Here is a 22,647-nt window from a genome sequence, read left to right as displayed (position 1 = left end):
GTGCGTTTTTGTGTCTGTGAAGTTGATTAAATCGATCCGCTCCACATGGCACAATGAATCCGGTGCTACCGAACGGCGGTACCAATACGAAAATCGCTCCAAGAAAAGCGCCAGAAGTCAGAGCCACCGCCGGTTCCGAGATTGAAGCCCCGTCCGACCGGCGCCAATTTCTGCCATCAATTATTAATTGGTGACCCTCGCATTTGTCGTGGAAGGGCGGCTCCGTCTCGACGACGGTGGTGGGCTACGCAATTCGATACTTAAGGCAAGCGTCTTACCGTCGTTTCCCTACTCCCTAAAGGTACCTTTTACCACCTGGCAGCTCTCTCAGCCGAAACCCCGGCCGCTCTCATTAATGTGCCGGATGTTCGTCAAATATTTACACCCGTTCCGAACGTGGCAGTGGGATAGAGATGTGCTCACGAAATCCTTAGCCAGGGTGGCTGATGATGGTGAACGATGCGATCGCCGGTTGAAGTTGATTGAGTTAGCAGACGAGTTTATGGGTAGCAGTAGCAAGATACTCCTTCCAAAAAAAGGGGAGCAGCTTTGTTGTTTGCACTGGATGTGTAATCTTTGACGGGCGAAAAATGACGTACGGTGGCCCCGGGATCCCGGGAGCAGTCGTGGGAGCAGTTTTGAAGCGCCGTAAACCCTCCCAATAAGAGATGGTGCTCTCCATCCGGAAACGGTGCGGTTGGGTTTGAAATTGAAGCCATCGTCGATCTCGGGTGCTAGCAAGCAAGAATAGCTGCTGATCTATAAATCATAGACAGTGATGCCCGAATGCTCAGTTTTTGTTCAGGGTGTGAAGAAATTGTTACGACAAGCGCATTACACCGACTCAGTGTAGCATAAATCTTAGTAAATCATGTTGGAAATTAGATTGGTCCCTTCGGAGGCCGTCGGAAACGGATACGGCCATCGGTGGGCGTCCGGCTCAGCACGTGCCTGGTGGCAACCGGTACAAGAGTGGAGCAAAACAATTCGCTTTCCTCGAAAAACTGTTCACACACGCACACGTACGCATGCACATAAACAACCACACGGCAACCGGATAGAGCGGTGGAAGTTTTGAGATTGCTTACCGGCTTATGAGGCAGCTTAGCCTTCGCTAACGAATTCGCAAACAAAGTTTCATTTCGCAAGACGCGCTCTCACCTTCCTGCGCTAACGCGGATGGGCTAGCGATTGCTATAGGGGTGTGTAAAAATCCCGCTCGATTACTTCTAAATGCGATTACGGTCCGACGCCAGGAAGTGGTGAAAATCCATATCCGAACTCCCTAGACAACTGGTCATCCTGGGACGGCGGCAATAACAATCCACCATGACGTCGTACGACGGGTACGTGATGATACCCGTGCCGAGCGGTCCGAGTTATTGCCAAAGATGAACGGAGAGAACGCAGGCGGCACTTTTAATAATCTCACTGCCGAATGATCTGCTCCTCCGGACATCTTCCCGCGTAGCGTTAGCATCATTTCGACCGAAATTGATCGTGTTTTTGCGGGCGGACGGATGGAAGAATGTCTGGTGCCTTTTCTTTTGCAGGCCATGTCCCTCAAGACCACCGTCCAAGCGATGCTGTGATTGGGTACGCGTCAAGGTTGTCGCGTTCGGGTAATCGTGCCATGGCAAAGCTCGCACTCAAGTGTCTCCATAATCGTGGAGGACAAATTTAATGCTCTTTTGAGCCTAAAATCATGGTCGAGATCCCCGGCGCACGGAGAACGATTTAAAGCGTACCGTGGAGTGCCATCGTTTCTGCGTATAATGACGGGGCATGAAAAGTCGGCATAAAAAGCCGGCATAACTGTTTGCCTGGATGGCAACGAAGGCAGCAGTTGCGGGCAAAATATGACAGTTTTTAAAAGGCCCCGGTCGCATCATTGACCACCCTATCCACTGTGGTTGATTTGTCGGGGGGTTGTTTTTTTGCAGACCTTTCGTTGAAAGTGTATTACCCGATGTGGTCGGTGTAGCAATTTGGATGCTTTTTTTGGGAAAGCTGTGCTTTATCATGATGTGAAAAGCGCTTCGATCGCCCGGGCGTCCCGAAGTGGCCCTAAAATGTGGCGCTAGCTCCCCTTAAAACGATAGCCGTATATTGGTTTTATTGAAAGGTACTGGGCACCGTGGGACGCTGTTCAGGGAAGCATTCCAGGTAAATTGGATAAAGGTGGGATTTTCTGACGCTGGCACTACCGGGAATCATTAAAGTGGCATTTATTATTATTTCACTTGCGGGAGCAACGCATAGGGCCTAAATCAACCGAGAGCACTGTGCTCCTCGGGAGCTCATTTGTTTAATGATAATGAATGCACTTTAAGGGCCGGAAGTGATTCCAGTACTAGGAATTTGCTAGGTAAGAGGCTAAAGATTGCTGAAGGTGGTTTGTTTGTGGATGTTTTACAAGCGCCCACGGGAGTGGTTTGGAGTAATTATTACGAATCATCACCTGACGTGGGAAGCTGTAAGCCAACAGCGCTAAGGAAGAGATATAGTTCTTAGGATCGTGTAACATTTTTCCCCGAAATCAACAGTATCATTCCAAGAAATAATTTAGCAACCATTAATGGTATTAACGAAGAACTCCTACCCTTGGAAACGAGTGACAGTTTATGTCAACATTTACTTTATGAGGGTTTTATTTTTGGAAAAAGTCACATTTGTCCTTTTTGGCAGCAGATCCAAGCATCGATAGCAAACCTTATAGCATCTTACCCTATGGTTGGTAATACAATAAACGTTTCGTTTTTTTTTCTCCCGCAACCAGCTTCAAAGAACGTGGGCTTAAACTATGTTCAAGTTAAAACGAACAGGGTCACTCTACTCCGAATAGCCGTGTTCGATGTCCGCCCGATAGTGCAATGTCGGTGATGCCTGTGGATTACTGATCCCTCTTTTGTGGCTTTCCCGTCACGGGTTGCTGGTTGCTGTTGGTGCCCTCGCTGCTCACGTCGGTTTTGTGGAACGATGGTAGTAACGAGGCGACACTAGTAGGTGCCGGTCCAGGGGCCGACCGTTTTCGGGCGTCACAAAATCGCAAGCCTTTTAAACCCTGAGACTAAAAGGAAATTATGAAATTGAATTTTCTTTGTCCGTGATTATCTGCTGATGAAGGTTATAACGTTTTGTGGCCGTGCCCTTTTCCCTGTGTGCATGTGTGTGTGCGTGTGTGTGTGTGTGTGTGTGTGTCGATGCTTGGGAAGCACCACTGTCTTGTCAACGAAGCCGAAGAATACCAGACTGTTCCAGACAGCAGACTGGAAGGAGAATCGATTTTTGACGGAGTCTCTAACAAGATACACCGTGGACGGGGTTTTTGCTTGCAGCCTTGCAGAAAACCATGTTCGGATGTTTTACAGCTTCTGTGCCGATGTCGCAAATCGAAAATTGGTGCTGTGGTTTGATGTACACGATTTGTGATTGTAAGTGCGTCGTTAAAACAATGGGGCTCGTGTACTTGCTATCCTACCCCAAAAAAAGGACAGAGAAAATAGAACTTGTACTGCTATTGCAAAGCGCTTTGTTTTCTGAAATAAAACAGCGAACTTGTTCTGTTCAAAAAACCCCTTTTTTGCCTCCCTTTGGGCTGGCAATGTTTGGACAGGGAATAAAAGTGTTAGCGAATGAAATTTACTGCGGAGAAAATGTAGCCCCAGGGGAGCACAAAGTGCACGGTAATTAAGTTGGTGAGGAAATGCTACTTTTTACACAATGTAACACACAAAAGGGACTGGTCTCGCCAGCCTGGTGCTGAGTGTTGACTTGCCAATGTCCCCGAGGGGTTTGCTTGTTTGAGGTGGCAGCAAAGAATGGTGCGAAAAATTGCACGAGAAATAGGGTGCACTGGTACTAGCTGGGAGCTGAATGGGAGAATTCAGGAGAAAACGGTAGGAAATAAAAAGATCGTTTGAGGTTGTCTTTCGGCACAAGGCGCAGGCCTTGGGAAAGTGTTGTAAGTCTTTACGTCGGGTTGTGCAAAATACCGCAACATATTGCGTGTGAAAAGTGAAAATAGAATGTTCGTTCTTATGGAAAGTTAAGACTTCTTATGGAAGGTTGGCTTGCTTCCTTTTTTTACATTACAATAAGATTCTAGAATAAGACTAAAATTATGTTATCATCCGCTGGTATGAACAATCGATATCATATCAAAAAATTTAACGAGTTGGATTTTACGTAACAGTTTCCTGTTTCCAATTTTCAGTAATGTCAAATGAATTTTGATGTACATTTGAAAAAAATATTACGAAACAAGCTGAACGGATTGTTCCCAGAAAAAAAGCAATACTGCCACAAAACATCAAACAGCACAAACTCAAACGGGGTATGTCAAAATTCTCCTGCGCCTGACTTTACAGGAAATGAAAGATAAATATTGCGACCATTTCCCATCATCTGGCGAACGGAAACGAGATAGAATTTCAAAGCAATCCATACTTAGAATTCAGACAAAAAAAAAAAAAATTACTCGATCTTGCTCTAGCGGTCCAAAATTGTTTGTTTGCACAGATGAAAATACAGCTGCATGATCCAATCATAACAGCGCACCACAGAGCACCGATATCATGCACCGTTCCGGACGAGAATGGGTTTGGTTCCTGGTTCGATTGGCAGCTTGAGCGAAACACTTGCAAAAATATATCTGTGCTTTGATATGCAGTCGATTGTTTGCCCCGGATGGGTGAAGTTAACTTTCAGCGCTCGTTATGGATTTCGTGCCATGGGTGTTGATAGAAGTCAAATTTGAGCACAATAATAATCACCATTACTGGGAGTAGCAAGCGGTCATGAGTGGGAAGGGGAAGGGAAGGAGTGTATTCAAAGTCATTATTTTACCAGAAAGCGTTTCTGTATTTGGAGTCGTTTTTTTTTGCTTGCATTGTAATCGAATTTCGAATTGAAATTACGGCATAGCTTACACTTATTGCGAGAAAACGTGATTAAAATGCAGACCGCTGTGGGGCAGCCCGAAAGCCGATGCCGAAAGTGATGGATTTGAGTGAAAAGGATACCAAAATGGGGGGGAGGGGGGGGTAGAAAGTGGGTCAGATCATTAGCATACCAAAAAAAGGGGAGCGAGCACAACATAACCCAAAAAACACCATAACAACGAGTCAGGCACGTCCGGATGTAACGTGCCGGCAACTCTTCCAGCAAACGATACAAACAGAGAGGAGAAAAAAAAACGCAACAGGCGAAACAAGGCGAACATAAAAAGCCCAAAATGTGAATTGGACAAAAAAAGGGTGCTTCAACAACGCATTCAACCTCGATTGGAATCGATAAATAATTTACAATTCAACAAAATAACCGAAACAATCGCTCATCCGTTACTGTCTCGTTTGGCGAATGATTGTGCTTGTGTAGCGCATGGTGAAAAAAAGAAAATAAATTTTGATGGTAAATGTTTTATATTGATAATCATTACCGACATTGTGAAGATATGAATAAATGTTTATTGAGTAGGATGTGCTACAAATGAATATAATAAGATAAATATATTAATGAGCTATAGAAAATTGCCTTTTACGCAATGAAATGCAATTACATGCTTAAAATAAATGTCATCTTCAAATTCTTGGAAATATACCATTAAAATTACTAAAAATATATTTTGACAAAAGATCATGAATAATTTTGATCTCAAAATTGAGTAGCAATAACTTTACTTTCAATGTAGGCTGTCCCTACTCGGGTTGATTGTAAACTGAATACTGTTATTGTTAGATACGATTGTACAAGTCGGCATCATCGACGAGCGACCGAAAAAAACAAGAACTCGAATGTGATTACTCTCCGGAATTCGAAGCAGAATCGATTAAAATGGGTAAAAGAATAGGTCGTGCATGGTTTTTTTTCCATGCTTTTTGTCAAGCAGCTCTTCCAATAAGAAAATCCAAATCAGAATTGAAAGGATTCCATCTGTTAAAGGATCAATACATGGCCCAGAATAAATTGCAATGAAAATGGGAGAGAAAAAGAAACCAGAATACCCCCTCCACGGAGCATGAAAACATGCCTCCTTCCTAGTAAAGAGCCTTCTAATTGAAAGGCAATTCCGGGACCATCCGGCGAGCGGGGAACCGTTTCACTCGAAGCTAATTACTTAGGTGCCTTCGACGATCTGCATCTGATCCGTTTCCCGGGCAAGTGCTCGGGGTCGAGATGATTGAAATTGGCATTTATCCATTCCGGGTTGGAGGGTTTTTCAAAATAAGACCCACCCTACCACCCTCTCCCACATGACAAGACGAGAGTTGTGAAAGTGGACGAAATTCAATTAAACTCATTCGTTAGATTTATCCGCCCTTGCAGGTAGGGCAAGATGAATTTTAATTTCAAATTACCCAGCCAGCACCCTTTTCGGAGGCCCGGAGACACTCGACAAGGGGTAGCGAACAAAGCTGGGAGGATCAATGCGGAGACCAAGTTCTACCCGCCGCCCGGCCCTTTCGAGGGGCGCTTTCGATCAATTGAAACAACTTTGCAGCAGTGTGCAAGAAACATGCCATTATGCCGCGTCGAGTCAAAGTCGAGGAACATTAAATATTCATAACCTTTTTACAGAGTGAATGTGTGATGAGGTAGGGGGTGTGCCGGGGGCGTGGGCTGATGCTTTCTTACTTACTGGTTGAGAGCAAATGGAAATGTTGGCATTCGATTTTCGGGTATTTTTGCACCGGCCCAAAAAGGGCGCAAAGAACCTAGACGCGCGCATCGAAGACGTTCGAACAAATTCGCATGGGATCGAATACTACCAGCGATGGGTAGTTCGATCGATCATCGTGCTCGAGTGTGTTTTACGCGAGCGCATCTGAGCCGTAAAACAACCGGCGACCGTAGATTGCGGGTGCACTAGCTGGAAGATAGAGTTTTTTTTGTCTATTTTTAGAAGCAAAAGAAGGGAAATCTTCCCACGGCCCCAAAATGCCAATTCAAACATGAAAGTCAAAAACTGTCGTTGCTGCAAAAAGTCTGCTAGCCGTGCTAGCGTAAAGTTTGCCGTTTGGATCGTGGGGTTTCGGGGTTTCAAAATAGCAATTCGATGCTAATACAGTTGCGCTTTCATGCAAACCAGCTAGCGGAAACGCGACGCGAGCACAGGTGGCGGGGCAAACTGTTCCACCAGTACCGTTTGGAGGTTCCTGTTTGGCGGTGAAAAATGTGATTCCCAAACATGGCTCAGTGTGCTGCGTGTGGTGGTGTCTGAAGCAGGTGTGAGAAGGGTAGGAAGGTAGCCGAAATAAAATGCAGAAAAGGCGCGAGCAAAAAGGGGCCGTAAAGATACGAAAAACAAAATGGCCATCCAGCAGCGGAAGACGAAAGTATGTCGAATGACTAACATCCGGCCGTTGTAGTATCTAACACCAGCGATTTCAGGAACGAGGAACAGTTTCCGCTTGCTAGAGAGAGTGAAAAGTTTATTATGCAAATATAAACATCATTGCCGAGGTGAGCCAACGCGGGCGACCATTTTGTGAAGCCTGCGTGGGGTATATGAGCGCGGGCGCTTCTTTTTTTTCTTCTTGAAACCCCACGACATAGATACGCTTTCCCGTGAAGTCATGGCGTTTCAGGCCGTCCAACTTTCAAGTGGTTGTTGAGAAACTCCCAGGACTCTGCTAAGTGTGTGTGTGAAAATGCTGTGACAATACGTCACGCCGTGTTCTGAAGGGTTGTGTGAAGCGGTCGTGGGACGTACCTCCGCGGTAGAAATAGTGAAGCAAGTAGTCATCTTACGCCTCACATACTTATACCAGATGCTTGTTGAGAGCCATGGTCTAACGATGTTCAAAGTCTTCGCAGGCTACGCTTTAATGCAAAGGGAGAAAAGGAGTTTTTTTGCCTCATTGGGGTAAGGCGCTAATGATACGCTAATATGTGACGCGTGTTAATGAGTAAGGTTTAATTAAAACAAAATGTTCGTTTGGCTGGGCTGTCGTTAAATGCAATGTTTTACAATGAGCAGTAAATTTGCGCCATAAGTGTTCATTATGGATGGATGAATAATTAAGGAACACTACAAAAAAGAAAAAAAAATTCCTTCAGTTTTATGGTTCGTTGAGTGGTGTCATAAAACAATAAGTGGTGCTTGTTTGCGATTGAAGTTGATTGTGATGCTTTGTTTTGATTGTTTATGGGCTGGTTTTCCCGGGATGAAGGAAACCACATGAAAAGGAATCTAATTATTGAAACATAATTGAAATATGGTTATGGTTAACGTCTTTAAATACACTGTTTTGTTTTGAATGATTTGGAAGAATGGGATTGAGAATTAAAGCGACGAAGACGAAATATCTGTTTGCCGGAGGCTCAGATACATCTGGGAAGCAGTTTATTAGTTAATAGCGACAATCTCGAGATAGTAAAGGATTTCTGCTATCTCGTGACGGTTGTTACTTCGGACAACGACATCAGCGGCGAAATCCGGAGACGCATTATGCATACTATGGGCTTCACCGACTGAATTGAGATCCAGAAGACTACGAGACTTGAACCATCCGAGCGGAGGATGCAAACGCTCTGGGCGTGTTTGAGCGACACATCCTCCGGACCATCTTTGACGGTGTGCTCGAGGAGTTTGGAGGAGAATGATAAAGCACCAGCTTGCTGAGCTGTACGGCGAACCGAGCATCCTGATGGTGGCGAAGTCTCGAAAGATATGATGGCTGGGGCATGTTATGAGGATGCCGGATCAAGAAGGTGTTGGACAGCGATCACCAGTTCGGCATGAAGCGCAGGGGAGCACAGCGAACTCGATGGTTGTAGGAGATCGTACCCAGCATCCTGGAGAATGATTATTGACCGGGCTATGTCACGTCAATGAGCTCTATTTAGAACAGGTCAACAAAAGAAAGAGAGAGACTTAGAGATACTTTACTGTATATAATTAATTTCCTATTTCTATAAATCTCCAGAAGGATCATTATACGACTATTTCATTTAAAGAATGAAGTACATTACTCTGCTACCACGACCATTAAGATCTAGCAGAAGCTAGAAACAAGCTTATCATTTACCATTACACTGCTCGTGCTGTGTAACCGACAACCGAGTAAGGTGTGTATTTGAAGCCCTTCACTCAGCAACTTTCAAAACTACCCTGATTGATATATACGACCGTTACTTCACCTCCCGGTACGGATTTTGCCGCAGCGAAAAGATAACGTTGACTACTACCAACCACGCCGGCTAATGTACAATCATGAACTCAACGCGTCCCATCTACCGCGCAAAAAGCTTATGATTTATTTCATCCGTATCTATTTTTTCCTCCCAACACAACCGAAAGTCGCGGATACACTTCCTCTCTCCAAAGTCAGAGGGGGCAAAAGGGCTGGAAGCGCAAAATATCTTCCACGCTTACACTCCATTTCACCGAGCTGGGAAGTGGAGGAAAAAAGCGACACATAATTCGCTTCAGCTTTCACAGTTGATGTAACCTTGGCTCGAAAGCTACACCACGGATAGCGTATAATAAATACGCCATGCCTTCCTCATCAAACCCGATGGATTTGTGGTGAGGGTGTGTGTGTGTGTGTGTCGGAGGCAGTACCAGACGCTCGCGGAAGACCATCTTCTTCCGGCAGCGAAACTACTTGTACACACTCACAGCTACGGGTATCGCACAAGATATACACTCAATCTAAACTCGCACAAACTGCTCGTCGTGTCTGGTGAGATGCGTTCTAGCGTGCCCGTAGCTTGGGGCGCCCGAAAAACCCATCAAAACCGGTGACATAATCGCCCAACAGCTTGCACCTCACCTTGCACCGTGGGGCATCGCGGTGCATCTTGGGCACAGCTTGCAGAGATATCTCTGTCGCCTCCGGCGTACTTCTCAAGATCGCGAACATCATGATGAGGATGACGGTCATGGTGGTAGTGGTGATGTAGCAACAAAATGCATTGCAGTTTGCGGGAACGCAACACGAACGAGTGCGCTTTTCCAATTTATTCTCAACTCTACAGCGTAGCGGCTGTAAAGGGAGAGATGTCTCTGGGGGAGGGTGGGACAGATTTCGGGATAACAGTGGAAAATGTTTCCTCACTTTATCATGTAAATTGAGAAGATTAACATTTTCACTAGCGCGAAGAACCGGTTTCGCGGTATTCCGTTGGGGGTATCTGTTGGACTGGAAAGCCGTTGCTTAGAAGAGGCAAGATTGAAAGCGTGAGTTGAGCCGGAGGATTTTGGAGCAGGAGTTAAAAGGCTCCCGTTACCAGCCGGAAAGGGTTTCGGCTTGATTTCGGATTACAAGCGTGAAGATGGATGTGTTGCTTCTAGTCGAGCTGTGTGCCAGGAGTGATACTGCTTTAGTCTAAACGTTGATGAATGTGCTGTTAAAGTTAAGGATATTGTAAACAAAAAATCTTGTTTAGAAAACGCCTTCCGAAGGAAGTTCTCAATTAAAGGCCGCAAAGATGGTTGGCAGCACAGATTCATCCAAAAGCCTCGCCCAATCCTGATGTTCAAAGTTTTGGCGGGTCTGAACGAAGCTCTGTTACCTCACTTTAGCGTCGGCGTTTTTCTTTCTTCTTCGTAAATCCTCATCAATCTGAGATTGAGCAAAGGCGGAAGGAAAGCGGACAGACAGATGATTTATCATCATCGACGTCGATTGATTGACGATTATTTTACGAGCGCAGGTTGTGGGTGTGGAACAGCGCGAGCGGAGGGCCCTTTTTGAGGGTGGGATTGTAGCCACAAAGAGAGTGTGAATAGATATCTGTCTCGGTGGCGAGCCTGCAGCGTAGGCTTGCTATTTTTTCACACAAAAATCTGATGTTTGCTACTTGAAAAGTGCTTGTTCCCATGAATTGTCTTTGATTCGGTGATCAACCGTATCGGTGGCGTTCGGGAATGGCGCAGGATCGGGAGTGCCGTATCAGCCCGAAATTAATGATAACTGATGTAATAATTTAACATAAATTAATATCTATAAAACAATCTGGCGGTGGGAAGGCGGTGGGTGAATTCGTGCCCACACCCGTTGGCAGCGTATTTATTAATTTCGCTTAATCACTTACCGGGCGGTAGCGTGTTTGCGCTGCGTGGCCCCAGAGGCGGTTCATTTCCGCGCAATTTGCGATCAATTTACAGGCACAAAGCGGGTAGAGTAAATTAATAGCGAAGCTTTTGATTACACCATGGTACGCTTTGTGTGTGCGTGCGTGTATGGGTGCGTAATGAGGTGATTTTCATCCCACCAGCCAGTATGCAACCGTAAATTGATCCATAGAAATCGGACGCCTTTTCGGTATGCATTTCAACAGAAAATAATCCTTTCGAATGGTGCAACAATGGGTTGCATACTTTCGGGCGCTGTTCGGCACGGACTGGCTGTTCAATATTGTCACGCAAAAGTCGAAATCGATCAGTAACGCAGTAATGATGTGCTATTCTGGGAAACGACAAAAAAATATGAATGCATTATGCAAATGGTATGCAGATGGGAGCACCCGACTCCCTAATTTTGAATTAATTGCAACCGATACAATGCTGGGCGATCGGGTTTTTTTGGAATGTTTGAAATGCACGAGCTAACTGGATAGTTTAGCCAAAGTTTAAAGCAGATTGTTGCAACTTTTTATGCGGCTTTAATGCTTAAACTATAACGTTGAACGTGTTTTTTACACTTTAAAGCAAAACCTTGTCTGTACCGAGACAGGACAATGTTTAAAGTAAATTTGGCTTCCTGAGAGCTTGCTGTCAGTGGAAATGAAAGATTGCACTGTAAATAGAGGAAACCCGGGCTTGTGCAAAACATGCTTGCTTCAGGTTTTATGGTCGTTGTCATGTTTTTTGGAGCATTGCTTCCTAGTTCCTATCAGACCTGAACATTAAAAAAAAAAAAACACCTTCAATCAAGAGATAAAAAACAGAGAGCCAAAGAGACGTCGAGTCGCTTAGTTTGACAGATTTTGGAGTAGTTAGGGATAGAGCTCGATCTGTTTCCTAAACCGGGGGTGTCCAATCGCTACAGACACAGTCGTGTAGCATTTTCCGGACCAAACGCTTTATCATCCCCGTTTTGTGTGCGCTTCCCACAAAAAAGCCAAACACAAACAAACCCAGCCGAGAAGTGTCCGGTGTGGAATTAGTATGATACTGGAGAAGGAGGAGGACGACGGGAACACAGCTCACATACAGGAATCAGTTCGTCTGGATTGGAAGATGGGAGGCAGCAACAAAAAAAAAAAAAAAAAATACCGGACATGTCAACCCTAACGTGGTGTGAAAGTATGGGTTTGTTTGTGTGAGAGCTCAGTGAAAGCAAGAAAGAAAGAAAGTAAAAAGCGTTTGCAGGACCTTCCACAAAATTAAACCATCAACCTCACATCCCAGGGAAGGGAGGATACACCACCAGCAGCCACATGAGGCTCCGAGCAAACGAAGAAATAGAAATGCCACTTATGGCTAGCCGTGGTCGTTATGTTCACCTCCCTCCGCTTGCTACAAAGCACAGCACAAATGGGAATGAAACGGAAAACCAGTCGACCTTCCAGGCTCGCCGGTCCCGGACAAGCCCGGAATAAATGTCACCGGAACGTGTGTTTGCAAACACGGGGAAAGATGCAATCGGGTCGCACGGGCTGCCCCGGGCTGCAGGATGGAAAGCTCACGGGTTTTAAAGCTATTTCCGGATCGCGTTTTCATGTTGTTTTTTTCATTGTTTTTCCGCTCCATTCTAGTGAAACGGAAATTTTAACCAGCAGTTTCTTTTTTTGCATTGTTTGGTTGTGGCTCTGCTCGAAAGTGTTGCAGAAATCTCATTCCCCACTCAACTCCACACCGCACCCGAGCGGGCTTAACCTCCCCTTCGGGCTTTGCGAAACTTGCAAGCTCATCATCGTTCGGAGCGACACCGAGCCAAAAAGTCGGCGCCAACTACGGGCGGAAACGGGAAAGAATATTATTTATTCATTTTCTCATTGTTTCCAAATCAACTCACCTTCCAAAACCGAAGGCCGGATGGTTGGTGGAAGTGTGCGAAACATAAAACCACTTTACGATGGGTATGAGTACGTGCGAGGAATATGGTGTGGTGCCACGTGTTCGCTTGTTCGCATGTAGATGCTGTGCTTGATTTTAGCTTCAACAAGCGTTTGTTTTTAAACTGTACTACTACCACACTGGCTGGCAGTAGCTTCAACTCGCATGCCACAAACCAGCAGTCGAGCGCTGGGGTTTTCCATGGCAATGTGCCTCATTTTTAGGCTAGGACCCTTAACCTCAAGAGCAGTGTGTGTCCCTGTATAACCCGGTGCTCTTTTCATCCCGCTGTTACACCGGCAACAGAATTCGATTCGCAGTATGTAACACATTTTCAACATACACACACATACACACCCCGTTGATGGGTTGGTTGTTCTAAAGCTGGGAAAAGATGCGATGCGAAACCATTTGCATGCACTCTGTACGTTTCTTCTTCAGTGCCACTGAAACTCTATGCTTTATTGTACGTTTTTTGCATCGCGAGTCATATATATATAAAAAAAAAAACAATACCAACACCACTCCACTCAAGGCACACGCTAACGAGACGGAAACAGATTGAAACGTTGTTTGCAGACAATTAGCTTACGATTGGGTGGGTGAAATGTATGGGCTGTAGAGAACAAGAGAGAGAAAAAAAAGCAACAAACAATTATCCTCAAAAGAAAGCCAAAAGCAGCATCAGAACAACGGGTTCATTGGGCGTTGGGAATGATTTTTGGAGATGTTTTTTTGTTTGGCGAATGTTTACGATTTGGGTGAGTGTTTGCGCCGTGCATTCTTGTATGTTTGGCTTCTGCGCGGTGTTTGAACGCCCAGTCAAACGAAACCCCGTTAGAAGTGGAGCGGTGAAGTTGAAAGCAAACATTCGCTGAGAACCATTTGTATTGGGTTGGTTTTTTAGCGTTTCGTTGTAGAGATGAATATTATTCTAAAATTGAAAGCGAATTTAGAATTTAGAGCTTCCTGTGGTAGTGTACAAATAAAGCATTCAATTAAATAAAATTCTTTAAATTAAAAAAGGGGTTGCCAATACTAAAGTTATTTCACATCAATGGGACATTTTAGAGTCATAGTGTATTTTTTGTATGGAGTTTGACGTTCACCAGCTGAAATGACGTCATTATTGCATATAAGACCACACTAAGCCTCAGTATTTCAGTCTGAAAACATGTAAACAAACCCCGATTCGTCGTATGCACGATCAGGTTATCCTGTACATGATTAAATTAAAAAAATAATAAATTTTAAAATGTTGTTGGAATAGTTTAGAGAGGTTTTGGCTCCTGCGGAGTTCTTTTGCCTCTAATTTTAAAATACATCTTTGCTTAAACATATGTGTCAACATCCAGTATCACGTACTGCAAAAATATTCTATTTAGAGTTATGCTTTTCAAATGTTTCTGTCTCAAATACTAGGACAGAATTCAACTTGCGTAATGTGCAAAGAATGTCTACGCCTCCATTGTTTATAAAATTAAAAACTCCCAAAAATGTGAATCTTCCTGTTAAATCAATTGTAGGTGAAATATAACGCTAGTAACAAAGCAATAAATAGCAAAAAAATCTTGCATCAAATTTACTTCAAAGCCAATTTTAATTGATTGTCAGTTCTACAAATCTATGAGCACATATACTAAAAAGTCTTGACTTAATTAAAGCAACAAAACATTTAGCTATCATTCTTTGTCCACAATGTCCAAAAATGATAAAATAAATCGCAGAAGTGTACACGCGAAGCTGAAAAATTCAACAGCCGTCGAGAAATTTTTATACCCACTCGTTGCACCCGTTCCACTGTCCAGTATTTCTAGTGTGCAAATCGTTTTGAACATTGTTACCGCCCTTAGCCAGAAATCAGTCAGCCCTGCACTTCGGACGGCACCAAACAACAAAACGCACACGAACCCCATTTTAATTGCGAAAGCAGCAGCTTAGCTCGGGTGCAGCACGATCGTGTTTGCCATGAATTGCAGTATGCAAATAAAGTTGCAAAGGACAAAATTGAATTTAGCCTGTGCACGAGAAATACTCGCACACAACAGGCTCTGTAGGTCCTCTTAGACCTTTCGATGTGGCGTGCGGTGAAGTGGTTCCCTATTCGTTTGTAGCTGGACAATTTTTGCACAGCTCAGCTCAGTATATGGGGCTAAATGTTGTGTTTGTGTGTGAGTTAGTGCGATTGTGTCACGAAACAAACGTTGCCGGTCGGTGAAGGATATACGTACGCCTGGCTTAACTGGTGGCGGTTTAGGGGCCGACCTGCTTGGTGCTACGGTTTGTGTGATGGTGCTTCAGTGCGCAAAATAAAATATGCAAACATTTGCTACGGTGGGATGCGTTTTGCCTGTGTGTTAGTTTGGTTTTGTCGTGCAGGCATTTTCCATCCATTTTTTTGTTATTGTTTGATGCCAAAGTGTTTGGCATTGAAATGTTGTGCTTTTGTTTTTAGCGCCTGTTTCACAGCGCCACTGGGAGTAAAATATATAAAACAAAGGACAAGAGTTGACACAGAAAACCGGGAACTCCTATTACAGCTGGGAAAAATGGCTGTTAGTTACATGCTACTAAGGACGGTGATGGAGGTGGTGGCGTTGCCCACTGCCGGACGGCGGCCTTGCTAACCGTACCATTCGACCATTTAGAGGATTGAGCAAAATGCCTCCCGGGGGTGAGTTTTTTTTCCCTCCTCTGACCCTAGGAGGTTGCACGGTGACACGCTATACGTGGGTAGAAAGGTGAGCATTTTCCCGAACAAAACCACACCCTGTGTGGCTACGGGGAAGGAACTTACCGAGCTTAATGCATCCTGTGGTCGCGTGTGTGAATGTGTGGGGCTGAATATTCCGACCACCGTATGACCTTTCCCGTGTACCGCATTTCCCTACCATTTCGGCTCCGCTTTTCTCCCGGCTCTCGATTGCATGACTAATGAATGAGCAGTAAAGGTAAGTCCAGCGGGTGAGGCAAAAAAACATCTTTTCCCAACCACCGACCGGATAGCCCGTAGGGTAATGACACACACACATACACAAACTCGGGCAGAACTAGGCCAATTCGATCGGTAAGAGTAAACACAGAAGCGAACGGCAATGGACGGTGGCGATGGCCGCCGGGAAAACATTGCGCTCCCCCTCCCCGGACCCAATCCAGTCTGGTGTTTTAACGCTGCCTCGTGGCTGTGTGCGGTAACTGACGGAGGGATTATTAGTTTTATTGATTTTTGTAAGCCCTTTTTTACTCCTCCCATCCCCACTGGATTGAGCTGGATGACCTCCTGTATCATCGTTCCCGTGTAGGGACAAATCCAATAAACCAATCAAACCCGCCGCAGGACGACTTTATTCGCGCACGTCGTAGTGAAGGCGATAAAGATAAGTGTGTGTGTGTGTGTGTGTGTGTGTGTGTGTGTGTGTGTGTGTGTGTGTGTGTGTGTGTGTGTGTGTGTGTGTGTGTGTGTGTGTGTGTGTGTGTGTGTGTGTGTGTGTGTGTGTGTGTGTGTGTGTGTGTGTGTGTGTGTGTGTGTGTGTGTATATGTGTGTTTTTTTCGTATGCAACGGATGGTTGGGGTAGCTGCTGGAAGCTAATTTGATTTACCACGGATCGTGGATGTGTTTTCTGGGAAAATTCTTGATCAAGCGCAAGCTCTTGACGCGCACTGCTTGTGGACACGAGTTTGCACTGCTTGGTTAGTTTGTTGGAGGAATTTAATTAACGGAACGTTTGCGATGTATCGCATGGTTGCGATAGAGTTGCTTTTGCTGTGTGATCGATTTTAATATTGTTTTGTATACATTTGTTATGGTTGGTTGCTTTTGTAAATCAAATCGGCGCAACTCTTTCATTATTTTTGAACCTCTAGAGATATATTTTTAAGGATATTTACTTTTAAAAACCCGTATAAAACTTAAACATAAATATCAATTGCCTTATGCAAGCGACGCATCATTATATTCCCTCCCTATCACTAATATGATTTACATCGAATACATTAATATCGAATCGATTAAATGCAAATCGTCTTATCGACACGATCCTCCATTGAACTCACCTGACGCCGCTCTGCAGGGCAAACTCAGTGCCGAACAACGGTCTGCCAACGAGGCGTAGCCTTCCCTCACGTAAATTAGATCAACGATTGACCTCGGGTTGATAAGGGGCCAGCCGTGCACCGTACGTGCTGCCCGATTCCGTGAGTGAGTCAAGCTGTGCGGCCGTGTGGGTTGATTCTGCCACCCCAGGTAATCCTAATGAAGCCGCTCGGAATGTTAATTCACTCGACAGCACCACGCCACGGTATGGTCTGTATGTGCGCGGCCGGGTCGATTTCACCGCCTGCATCATGCCCAACCCCCTCCCCAGGATTGCCAGGTGTCACGGGGTCACGGCAGGGAGGATTTAGTGGCATCGGGTCAGAATAAAGCCGTAAAGGGAGAATGGGGGAAAAAAGGGCGCCCCGGTAACCGGGTTACCGCAGGGATTAACGGACAGGGTTCGATGCAAAACACGTGGGTTCCGAACCGTCGTTCAATCGACGGACACGTAGACAGCGGTCTGGTTAGGTTGAGCGAATTGGCTCAGTGTTGTGAATCGATAAAATTGCAACCATAAAGGATGCATGCTACCACCACCAGTACCCGCGCACGGGCCGGAAAGGTTTAAAAAGAAGTGGGCCGGAAATTTGCCAAAGCCAAAGTGAAATGGAGTAAAACGAAAGCAAAAACAAAAAAAAAGGTTTAATGTATAACGAACACTGAACGGAAAATAAAACCAAAAATATGGAACGGAAAATGGCCTCCCCCGGCTGGTTGACGTGGGCGTGGAAATTGATGGTGATTTGTTTTATTTTTAGTAAAACACATCCCCCCCCCCATTCGATACCGTTTTAGATTGACAGTTGATTATATTGCGAGCGTCAGGAAGTGGTTCGATTGGTGGGAAAAAAACAAAACAAAATAAAAACTTGAGCTCATACACCTGCTGTTTTCGACAGAAACACGACAAAGCTCTATTTCACATTGGTGGAAAACACAGAAATGCGATCAAACAGGCGCAGGTGTCGAAATGGCTAACACATTATCGACAATCTGCAATAGAACTAATAGGAGGAGAAGGAGAGATTAAGATGAGCAATTCCTTGTGCAATAAATCACTGAAAAAACAGAATGTTTGAAAATGATTCAATTTTGTTTCGAACGAACGTTCGATTAATTGACTTAAGTTGGAAATTTGTCGCTGCTATGATGCTGTTGTGTAAGCAGAAACAGCACTGTAGGATGATTTTTTGCAATCAAATAAGTTAAAAAAACAATAAAGTACACTTTGTTAATTAATTGAACCCCCGGGCGATGTTATGCCAGCAGGAAAAATGATACCTAGCGACGGAGATTCATTATTCTCCGAGTCATGGTTATCATTACGAAAATCTTGGAAAAAATCGCACAACACTCCAGCAGCAATGTTTACAAAGCTCTTCTACTTTTACTGGCAAAGTTCCCCATAAACACACACAAAACACACCAAAACCCCCACCCCCCACTCATTGTAAAGGTTGGAGAGTCCTCGCATCGTTTGCGGATTTCGCTTGCATTACACAGGCGAAACACACGAAAGGGGGGAATCTCTTCGCCGTTAAAAAAGCTCATAAAACAAACTTCAAAATAAACCATACCGTAGCGCACTTCCTAGGACGTGAAGGGCTTTTTTCCCTTTTGTGTAGAAATTAAACATACCCTTGGTAATTACATTTTTATGATTCAGCATTATTTATGGGCTGCACGGGCTGTTGCCGCAAGGTACACGGAGTACCGTATCGGTTGCATCGGGGGCATTCTTCTTCAATGTGTGTGTGTGTGTTGTTAGAAGAAAAGTGCAGCGCTACTGAAGCGACCTGAAGCTTCAGAACTGCATCATCCCGCTTTGATGATGGAGGTTTTGGTTGTGGAGGGACGTGGAAACGCTTTGTCAGCACTTTCGGCTTGGATCGAATTTAGATCGGTACACACCCCTATTATACTCTCGACTCTGGGTGTTGCAACGGTGAAGAATAGCTTCGCTGCAAATGGGAAGGAGTGTGCATTGTTCGTCTTGTGTCTTGTGTGTGTGTGTGTGTGTGTGTGTGTGTGTGTGTGTGCAGTTATGCAAGGGCTGGAAACGTTCTTGCTAACAACACACCGGATAGCGTCGGTACGATGATAGTCGCTAAATGCACCTTTGATCGAGGATTATTTATAGTGGGTCGGTCGGATCGATTGAGCCGATTGTTCGAATGATTGATGTTTGCAAATTCCCTGCTCAAAGATGCTTCAAGGATATCGGGCTCGGGCGATGTTTCTGGAGCGTGAGCATCCAGGTGCTCCATTTATCGTTGGATGAAGCACTTTTAGCAGCCCATTGGAGTGAATATTATTTATTTACTCAATAATCGACCTGTAGCTTGAGCCAGTGCAGTCTCATGCTTGATTGGTTGAAGTCTGGATGTTGTTTTAATATGCTTGAAATATTAGACGAGTTGATTTGCCCTGAATATTGAGTGCTAATTTTCAATCAAACTCATATCATTCATGACACGAAGTTGAAAAATGAAATTACTTTTTAATGCAATTTAATACATCATTAAAGCCCCACGAAACAAGAGAAAAGAGAAGCGAACCAATGGCCTTCCAGTCATGTTTGATAGCATTTTTATTGCATGGAAATATTGTCTAGCGGATTGAGTACTTTAAACAAACGATCCGAACTTCTGCAACTATTTTTTAAAAGACGGGATTTTCAATCTTGCCCGCGAACAGCATTGTTCCGAGGGTTTCATCTTCGATGAAGAAAATGAACGGCCGATTAGCGTTGAAGATCTGCACACCATCTCCACCGAACTTGTTGACGAGTTGAATTTCTAACAGAAGGAAAATGAAGGTTTAGAATGGTTTTTGCAAAACAATTATGCTTAACACCGTAGCATCTTACCGGTAGCAGCGTAAGCCTCACTGCCCAGCTCATTGATGGTGATGCCGGCCTTCTGGAAGATCCGCGACACTCGCACCTCGTCCCGTGCTCCACGTCCACGCGCCAGCAGCGGTAGCGATGCGTTTTGTGAGAAGATCTCACGAATACCAACCTAAAGCCGGGAGAAGTGGATTTAGTATGTGATTGGGTAAAATTCGGCAGCTATTCCTTCCCGTTACCTGTTGCAGTGGCTCGTTCAGCTGTTCGCTAAAGTCAAACTTGAACTTGGGTAGCGTTACGTTCACCTCGTTCTCCTCCATGTACCACAAGGCCTGATGGAGGGATGCACTGTTGATCCGATCCAGCACCTGGTTGACCGTGTTGTCCGGGTTCGGCAGGATGAAGTACATCGCGAGCTTGTTGCCACGGTACGGCAGGCGCAGAATCTGAGCCCCGAGATCGGCCGAGTTGTCGTAGTAGAACTGTCCGTTCTGCTCCATATACTGTGCGTTGGTGGGTTTGCCGCGAGTGCCATAGAACGGTTTCACGTTGTTCGCCACCTCCGGGAACGGGTACGTCCACAGGCCCTTGAAGTAGATCACATTGACCAGCGTAATGACCGCGCCCTCGAGACTGTCGGGCGTTACGATCTCCCGCAGCCGGCCGTTCGTGTGCTCCGACACCCAGTTGTTGATGGTGGCCGCCGTCTGCGTCGGGTTCGAGTAGGACACCTTCTCGAGCATTGCGTGGTAGTGCGTGTTCGCGATCTGCTGATACTTGTTGATCACCTCGATGAAGTCGTCCACGAAGAAGTTGGTCGCAATGTTCAGATCGTAGTCCTTGTTGTCCTGCTGGGCCGATTCGAGCAGCTGCTTGTAGTAGCTGCGCGTATGGTCGATGTTATCGTTCTGGATGACGGAGCTAAGCTCCCGCTTGGTGTTGGACACGGCATTGCCGAAACTCGTGTCGGACGCCTCGTAGATGAGTGTGAGCAGAATTTTCACCGAAAACGGTGACAGGACAACGTTGGAGTTGTGGTTTTTGAAGATTTCCTGCAGAGACGTTTAGGGCGATCTTTTAGTTGTTGGTTTCAATACATAAACAGTGACAAAGAACAAACCTTCACGAACATCAGGTCAAACTCATTCTGCCGCTGACCTTGGAATGGGCCGTGTACATCCTGTTGGGCTGTGGCGTCAAAAACTAAAAGTGCAGCAACTGGAAGAAGAAACCAAATTTTAAACTAGCTAAGATTTATCTTCAACTTCTTCGCCCCGAGTTTGTAACTGTTGGGATTTTCCCATCGGTAGAACTGGTAGCAGCTTCGTTGGCCCGTTCGCTTCTTCGCTATTGTGTATCTCCTGTAAAGTGACCTACTTCAATTCCATCTCTTCCTCTTCACTTCAGTGTCAGTGTCATCCTCGACTACCTCGAGACGCTCAGTATCAGCAACGACCACAAATAGAACCGGGAAATACCGGTGCTATCAACGCGACTGCTTTCAAACGGTGGGGAATTCCCACCGGAGTACGCTCTCACGCACACGCACACAAACGGTGAAGTTCATCGTATCAGCCCCGTACGAGCACAGCACGCGCCAGCACTATTCATTATGCATGTTGTGTTCGCACCGAATGTTCAAATGTCGAATATTTGAATATCCGAACCGGCGACCAAAACTTGACTGACCAGTTTTCGACACTTGACACCCAGTCGTGAACGAATCGATCTGTTTTGCCTGTAATATGATGCGCACGTCTTCGAACTGATAGTTTCTTTATGTAGGGTTCGGTGTTGGTGTGTCTGTGTGTATGAATTAATTGCACGAATTCGCAAACTAGTCGATCGGAAAAGAAATAGATCTCACAGCTTGAGGAAGAACTTGATCAAGGGTTCGTTAAGGGAGTTGGGGGGTAACATATAAACTGGTTACCTCAAAGGAATCGCGATGACAAAGGCGAAAGAATAATCAACACCAAAGACGATCGCTAACGTCTGTGTGTGTGTGCGAGATGTTACAGTAAAGAAAAAACCACCGGTCAAGGCGACCTACGGGTGCCGCGGGTCATATAAACAGTACCTACGGGCTATTCCTGTTGGTTGGTTTGCGTTCTTATCTGTTCAATTCTACCAGCTTGAAGCAAAACCTACACGGCACCTAAACAAATAAAACTGCAGTATTCCTTAGTGATATTCTGAAGTCAGAGCCACGATCAGAGGTTTTGCTCGTTTTATCCCATAAAACCAAAATTCAAACTCTTTTACGTCACAGCTATCACTTGAACGCGAACGAAACGATTAAAAATAACAACAAAACCTGCAAGAACAATGATAATAATAGAAGGTTAACTTACGGCACAATATCACAAAGCTTAGCTTATTCATGGTTGAAACCGCAACCAACACCGGAGGAGTCACACAACACAAACTGCGTCCGTACTGGAATATGGACAAAATGGTTCTGCGGTCGATCGCGAGCGCGAGATGAGTGCTCGAACGTGCCGTGCCCGAGTCTTCCCTATCTCACCTGCCCCTACTGCTTTGTGAGTGGCCGGTCGAGATCGGGCTCGAACGGGCTGCTGATCGCGCGCGCGGTTCAGGTTCGCACTCGATCGCTGATAAACCGGTTTCAGTTCGGAAGCTGATGATCGGGCAGGATCGCACCCATACTCGTTTAGGCGCCGGGTCAACAG

General features: G+C 45.2%; 2 protein-coding genes across 4 annotated transcripts in view; one reads left to right on the top strand and one right to left on the bottom strand.

Annotated features, from left to right (window-relative positions):
- The window catches only part of LOC3290267 (uncharacterized), a 75,491-nt gene that overhangs the window by 22,009 nt on the left and 30,835 nt on the right, over positions 1-22,647 (top strand). The gene's annotated exons all lie outside the window — the stretch shown is intronic.
- Positions 19,673-22,580, bottom strand: LOC1270169 (serine protease inhibitor 2). The gene is made up of 5 exons (XM_308845.5): positions 22,309-22,580; positions 21,075-21,172; positions 20,194-21,006; positions 19,976-20,126; positions 19,673-19,904 (listed from the first exon to the last, which is right to left on the bottom strand). The coding sequence occupies exons 1-5, from the start codon at positions 22,337-22,339 to the stop codon at positions 19,768-19,770; spliced, it is 1,230 nt and encodes a 409-aa protein (XP_308845.5). The 5' UTR covers positions 22,340-22,580; the 3' UTR covers positions 19,673-19,767.

Source organism: Anopheles gambiae, chromosome 2, assembly GCF_943734735.2.
Source record: "Anopheles gambiae chromosome 2, idAnoGambNW_F1_1, whole genome shotgun sequence".
Lineage (NCBI taxonomy): Eukaryota > Metazoa > Arthropoda > Insecta > Diptera > Culicidae > Anopheles > Anopheles gambiae.
This window is presented reverse-complemented; position numbering and strand designations above follow the sequence as displayed.

Bases quoted from the DNA above. Each gene is read 5' to 3' on its own strand.
- LOC1270169 (XM_308845.5), bottom strand. From the start codon at position 22,339: ATGAATAAGCTAAGCTTTGTGATATTGTGCC. The intron at 21,173-22,308 runs GTAAGTTAACCT...TTCTTCTTCCAG, and splicing joins AAGCTTTGTGATATTGTGCC to TTGCTGCACTTTTAGTTTTT. The intron at 21,007-21,074 runs GTTTGTTCTTTG...ACGTCTCTGCAG, and splicing joins TTGACCTGATGTTCGTGAAG to GAAATCTTCAAAAACCACAA.